The sequence below is a fragment of the Malurus melanocephalus genome, unplaced genomic scaffold (genome assembly GCF_030028575.1).
Source record: "Malurus melanocephalus ecotype Western Australia unplaced genomic scaffold, MMel_1.1 scaffold_971, whole genome shotgun sequence".
NCBI lineage: Eukaryota > Metazoa > Chordata > Aves > Passeriformes > Maluridae > Malurus > Malurus melanocephalus.
Genome location: NW_026624203.1, coordinates 19,964 through 26,789, shown reverse-complemented (window position 1 = coordinate 26,789; position 6,826 = coordinate 19,964). Strand labels below are relative to the sequence as shown.

Sequence of the window (6,826 nt, the reverse complement as noted above, 5' to 3'; positions counted from 1 at the left end):
TGAAGAGAGAGGTGGAGGTCTGGGGATGTGTGATGTCCATTGGGTGCTGCAGAGTGGTGTTGGCGTCTGTGATATCCCTGGGGGATGTGTGATGTCCCCTGGGTGCTGCAGAGAGGCCCAGGACATCTTAACTCCAGGTTTCAGCCCACATTTCTCAATTGTTGCCATCTGGGAGCCCGAACAGAGACTGTTAAAATCATTTTGGTGGGAAGGGACCTCCGGAGGTCTCTGTACTGAAGGAGACAACGTGCTCTATTTTGATTTTCTCTCTTTGATTTCATTTCTAGTGCTGGTGAAAAAGAGATTTGGCAATAGCAGCTGGCTTTCCAAACCTGGACAGATAAAACACGGGAGCCACTTCCACATTCCCTGAGATCCCTCTCCGTTTGCCAGGAGGCGTGGCAGAGGTGGGTTTGTTCTCCATGGAGAACTTTGTGAATAATAATGCTGCAGACCCCTCATTTCATGAGAAAAGAATRAGGATGAGGATGGATGCACTCAGACAGAGTTTGGGAACTCGGATTTAGCAGAGTGGATTTTCCCTCTGTGCCACCATCTTCTTCCTCTTGGTTCTGTATTGCTCTGCTGAGCTCTGAAGAACCGTAAGTTTAAATTTTCCAGGCTCTGTTCACAAATATGCTGAGAAAGGAAAAATATTTCCCTGTTTTTACTGGGAGATGGATAACAGAGGTGTAAGCAGGGAGGAGTAGATGTGCTCAGCTTTTCAAACATTTGCAGAGTAATGATTCCACGAACACCCACAGATCAGACCAGCTGGGTTATTCCTAGAAATGCAAAATCAGAGAGAACTTCAGGTRTTCCCATAACTTCCCTGGCATGAGCAGTGCCTGCTGTGGAGTTGAGGAAAGCTGGGAATGCAGCTTGGGAAACCTGCTGTGCTTGGGAATTCAGTCAGGCTGGCATTTGGGAAGAGGCTCTGGTAATTATTGATCTTTGATCTCCTGAGAGCTCTTTGTGGATGTGTAATTAGCTCCATCAGGCAGCAGCATTGTGCTGTGACATCAACAAGAGTTTTCAGTGTGGAGYTTAGTGAGTTTAAAGAACTAAACTTGGGAGTGAGATGGATGAGTTAAAAAAGCCCAGCGACTGTCCTGCTTCTTCTCCTCCTCCCASATTTCTTTTTGGGAGTGATGGGAATCAGCAGCCTTTTTCCCCAGAGCTTCCCCCAGCCCTGAAGTCTCTTTTGGTAAAACCACAGATTGGGTTTTTACTTTATCTTTTTTTTATAAGTGCTAATGGCAACGTGTGACAACCTCAGGCTCTTTTGGGTTGATGAGAAATAAAATCTCAATAGTGAAGAAGAGTCCAGGAGTGTGTCTAAAGTGCTCTTTTTATCACCAGCACATATTTCATACTGACACTCCATACTTTTAACTAATCCCAAGCCACGTGTGGTGCGTTTTAAATCCCTCCTCAGCCTGCCCTGTTCTTCCCCAGGTGGTGTTTTCAGAGACAGAATCACATTGGTGACCCCACGCTGGTGACCATACGGATATTTTTARTTCACAACTCTCATTTTTAGGTGAGGAGGATGAAGTTTGTTCTGTGTCCAGGAAGGGAAGGACCAGAGGAGCCACTGGAAGGATTAGGTGGCAGAACAGCTGCAGAAAACCGTGTTTGGGGTGATGGATTTGACTTTTCAAGGACCCCAGTTGCCATTTTAGAGTGTCCAGTTGCCATTTCATTGYTGTTGATGCCTTATAAATGAGCAAAGTAACCAAAAAGGAGTAAAATTTAGRTTCAGTCTCACTTTTGGGGCTGCAGCTTTTCTCACCAGTTCAAAGCAACACATCCACATTTATGATCCCTCATTTCTGTGTTACCTTTGACCCCACTTACCCCATAGCACCCCCAAACAAAAAAATCCCAGCAAAGCTTATTTTCCCCACATCTGCCTTGAAGTTAAGCTGATTTTTGGATTCTGTGATGTTCAGGTGAGCGTGTGCTTTGGCATTTCCCCCAGGAAAAGCTTTATTAGGGCAGATCATCTCCTGGCAAGCTGTTTGCACAAAACTGGTGGCAAMTGGAGGATCTTTGCAGCCCCCGTGAGACCAGGTTGAAATAGCAGGGACTGGCACAGACAGCATGAGCTTCACTTCCTGCAGAGAGCTCGAAATAGGGGGGCAAAGAAAGAAAAATAGACTTTAAAAGCTTATTTTATTAATATTGTTATTCTTTTTTGGCCTTCAGTCAGTGGTGCCTGCTGAAATCGGGCTGCTGGGCAGAGCAGTCCCAGAGGCWGGAGCCTCCCATCTGCCCACAGCCGTGTGCTGCCAACATCCAAGAAAGCTGATTTAGCCTTTTGCTGACTTTTTAGCCCCCTTATCCTCCTGGCTTTTTGAGATTTACACCACTGCTGCTTGCCAGTGTTATGAATTTAAAATCTGCCTTAAAGTGTCCATTCTGCTGTGCAGCTGGGCTGTGGGTCACATTGGTGGGGGGTGACAATCCCATTTAATCACGGGGTGTTTATTTACTGACAACAAATGGCCGTGTAACAACATGCCCAGGGATTGTGCTTTATTACCCCACGTATTTCCTCTTTTCATGATGATTTTTCCTGGTTAAAATCAAATTTTCCCGTTATTTTCTCTGACATGCACTTGAGTACAACACTGAAAATTCCTCCTGACTTCTCCCTGCTGCTTTAAGGTGAACTTTTTTGCTCTGGCTCATTTCCAGATCTCTCTTTCAGCTGGGATTTGCTTCCTCACCTTATTTCTGGCAATTCTTGATGAGTAGATGAGAAGGGCATTAAATAGATTTAGTGAAGAATGACCGTCACCAGCGTGGATGACTTTCCTCTAATTAAAAATTGAAACGGAAATGAATGGGCTTCTCTCGAGGCCGTGCAGGAGCTGGTGCTAAGCCCAGCTCTGTATTCATCAGGGATGTGGGGAGTCCAGTGTGTGAAAGAATATCCCAGAAACTTCAATACCTTGGAGGATGCCAATAAAAGGGAAGGGAGATTTTCTAGTGGCAGCAWATTGATGTGGCCTAGATTTAAATTTGTTGGCCTAGAGTTAAGAGTCAGAGCTGGATTTCACAGAATCAGAATGGTTTGGGTTGGGAGGGACCTTACAAATCATCCAGTTCCACATTCCATGGGCAGGGACACCTTCCACTATCCCAGGGTGCTCCAAGCCCATCCAGCCTGGCCTTGGACATTGCAGGGATCCAGCCACAGCTTCTGGGCACCCAGTGCCAGGACCCCCCCCCACCCTCACAGCCAAGAATTTTTCCCAACAGGTTCCCAACAGATCCTAACTTTGATGACAGTGTAGACTTTTCCAGTGTTGACCAAAAATTCCATCCTACGCAGCCAGCCAGTTAATCGTAACCAACACGAGCGCATCCCCTTTAAACTTTCTCATGCAATGAATCAAAATTTTCCAGCAGGAAATGAAAGCAAAACACTTCATCTAAAAATTCCTCATCATCTCCAGTCACTAGTGCAGAACAATGGTGATTACACTCAGTTATGCAGTACAAATTCCCAGCGCCGCCGTGTCCCGGGATCGCAGCGAGGCGGGCATGGAGGGCAGGTGTCTGTCAGCGTTTTGGATGTGAGGGGACGGTCCTTGCAGGTGGAGAAAAGGGATCCAGGTCCAGGCCTGAGGAGCTTGTGTGGTCTGGAACAACCCTACAGAAGGGCAGAGTGCCTGGAGAAAGCTGTGTGTCCATATCTGATGGATCCCTCACCTTCTCAGGTGACACCCCTGGGGTTATTCTTTCCAGAGAGGACAATTAATTTAATTGCTGTTAAATGTCACGATATCCTGTGTCGCTGATGGGTCATTTTGGTTGCGTTGTCTGACTGTGTGGTTTTTTCTCTCATAGGAATGGCAGAGCTTCATCCCCGCAGCAGCGATGAGTGAGACTGACATCGCTGCGAGTCCCTGCCGGCTCCTTCCTCGCTATGGCTGCCACCTCTGCATATTCATCGGATGGTAACGCGGGATGTCGGCAGCGGCGGTAGAGTTTGGCTCGCTCCCACCGTGTTTTCCTTCTGTCGCCTGCGACTTTGAATCACCATGACAACGCTGTGACACTTCCAGCAAAGGTTGCCCGCGGACCACGGGTGGGCTGGGGGTGGGCGAGAAGGTCAATGCTCGAGCCCGACGGGATCAAAAGTCGCGCCTGCAGCAAAACGAGCGTGGAAGAAAAGATGAAATTCCCCTTCCACTGGCTTYTCGTTGAGCAGGCACAATAACATTTCCTTCCGAGAGACTCGCCCTAAGAACTCCTTTGGTTATGGCTACTGATCCGACGTGATTGCGCGCGCGGCAGCTCGGGCACTCATGACTGGCTATACGATGTTGCGCAATGGGGGAGTGGGGAACGGAGGCCAGCCCTGGGTGTTGAGGTGGTCCAGTCGGATCCGGCTCACCTGGCTTAGCTTCACCCTCTTCATCATCCTCGTTTTCTTCCCCCTSATCGCCCACTACTACCTGACCACCATCGACGACGCGGACGATGCCGGCAAGCGCATCTTCGGCCCCCGCACGGGCAACGAGCTGTGTGAGGTGAAGCACGTGCAGGACCTGTGCCGCATCCGCGAGTCGGTCAGCGAGGAGCTGCTCCAGCTCGAGGCCAAGCGGCAGGAGCTCAACAGCGAGATCGCCAAGCTCAACCTGAAGATCGAGGCCTGCAAGAAGAGCATCGAAAATGCCAAGCAGGACCTGCTGCAGCTGAAGAACGTCATCAGCCAGACGGAGCATTCCTACAAAGAGYTGATGGCTCAGAACCAGCCCAAGCTGTCCTTGCCCATCCGGCTGCTGCCGGACAAGGACGACGCGACCTTCCCGCTGCCGAAATCCAACAGGAACTGCAGGCTGCACAACTGCTTTGACTACTCCCGCTGCCCGCTGACGTCCGGCTTTCCGGTCTACGTCTACAACAGTGACGATTACCCTTTCGGTAGCTCCTTAGACCCTTTAATTAAACAGGCCTTTGAGGCGACTGTCAGAACTAATGTTTATGTTACTGAAAATGCAAATATTGCTTGTGTGTATATAATTTTAGTGGGGGAAATGCAAGAGCCCGTGATGCCAAAACCTACTGAACTAGAGCAACAGTTGCACTCTTTGCCATATTGGAGGACTGATGGACACAACCATCTCATCATCAATCTGTCGAGGAAGTCGGAAACTCAGAACTTCATTTACAACATCAGCACGGGGCGCGCCATGATCGCCCAGTCCACCTTCTACGACGCCCAGTATCGACCGGGCTTCGACATCGTGGTGTCGCCTCTGGTGCACGCCATGTCCGAGCCCAACTTCCTAGAAATCCCGCCCCAGGTGCCGGTCAAGCGTAAGTACCTGTTCAGTTTCCAGGGGGAGAAGATCGAGTCTCTCCGCTCCAGCTTGCAGGAGGTTCGCTCTTTCGAAGAGGAGATCGAAGGCAACGCCCCGGCCGACTACGACGACCGGATCATCACCACCTTGAAGGCCGTTCAGGACAGCAAGCTGGACTTTGTGTTGGTGGAGTTCACGTGTAAGAACCAGCCCAAGGCGAGTCTGCCCACTGAGTGGGCTCTGTGTGGAGAAAGGGACGACAGACTAGAGCTACTGAAGCTTTCTACTTTTGCACTGATCATCACCCCCGGGGACACCCGTTTAGTGATCTCCGCYGGGTGTGCCATGAGACTGTTCGAGGCTCTGGAAGTCGGGGCCATCCCGGTGGTTCTCGGAGAGCAGGTTCAGCTCCCCTACAACGACGTGATCCGGTGGAACGAGGCAGCCTTAATCATACCAAAGCCACGTATCACAGAAGTGCACTTCCTTCTGAGAAGCATTTCTGACAACGATCTCCTTGCCATGAGGAGGCAGGGCCGCTTCTTGTGGGAGACCTACTTCTCCACCTCCGACAACGTCTTCAGCACAGTCTTAGCTGTCATAAGGACTCGAATCCAAATCCCGGCCGCTCCCATCCGAGAAGAACCCGCYGTGGAGATCCCCCACCGGTCTGGCAAAGCTGCTGGCACGGACCCCAATATGGCAGACAATGGTGACCTGGACTTGGGGCCTGTGGAGACAGAACCACCCTATGCATCCCCCAAATATCTCCGCAATTTCACCCTCACCGCAATGGATATCTACAGGAATTGGAATTCCGCTCCGGGGCCTTTCCACCTCTTCCCCTACACTCCCTTTGACCCCGTTTTACCATCGGAGGCAAAATTTTTGGGGTCTGGGACTGGATTTCGACCGATCGGTGGAGGAGCGGGTGGCTCTGGGAAGGAGTTCCAGGCTGCTTTGGGGGGCAACGTCCCGCGGGAGCAGTTCACGGTGGTGATGTTGACTTATGAGCGGGAGGAAGTGCTGATGAACTCCCTAGAGAGGCTCAATGGTCTCCCCTACTTAAATAAAGTTGTGGTAGTGTGGAACTCTCCCAAGCTCCCCTCCGAGGATCTCTTGTGGCCGGACATCGGCGTCCCGATCATGGTAAGACAGATGTGGCTACGATGATTTTGGGGGTTTGTGTGTCAGGGTTGGCTGGGTCAGCTCAGCTTTGGTCCTGGGGATGTCTGGAGGTGTCTGCACCTCACCTGGAAACTTTTATCGGTGGAGAAAAAACAAGAGATACCAGGTATTGCGTGCTCGTGGAATACAAATGGCTTTTGTGGAGCCTAACGTGAATTTTGGTGGGTTAAAGCTCAAGATTGTTGCTCATTGGAAATCTTTGCTTAGGCTCCTTAAGAGCCTCCCTGTGAGGACAGTTGACACCTTATAAATACCTAAGTAGTAACTGTTTCTGCACTTTGCCAGATGAATTTTTTATTAAAACATAAGAGGGACCC

The 6,826-nt window shown here is 50.1% G+C and overlaps 1 protein-coding gene across 4 annotated transcripts in view; it reads left to right on the top strand.

Annotated features, from left to right (window-relative positions):
• The window catches only part of EXTL3 (exostosin like glycosyltransferase 3), a 110,645-nt gene extending 104,136 nt beyond the window's left edge, over positions 1-6,509 (top strand). For 3 of the 4 annotated variants that reach the window (XM_057386470.1, XM_057386469.1, XM_057386472.1), the window contains 2 exons: positions 288-407; positions 3,862-6,509. In XM_057386470.1, the coding sequence (XP_057242453.1) occupies positions 4,323-6,494 (2,172 nt within the window). In that variant the 5' untranslated portion in view covers positions 288-407; positions 3,862-4,322 and the 3' untranslated portion in view covers positions 6,495-6,509. The remainder of the gene's footprint in view (positions 1-287; positions 408-3,861) is intronic. The other variant, XM_057386471.1, reaches the window with a different exon arrangement.
• The last annotated feature ends 317 nt before the right edge of the window (positions 6,510-6,826 follow it).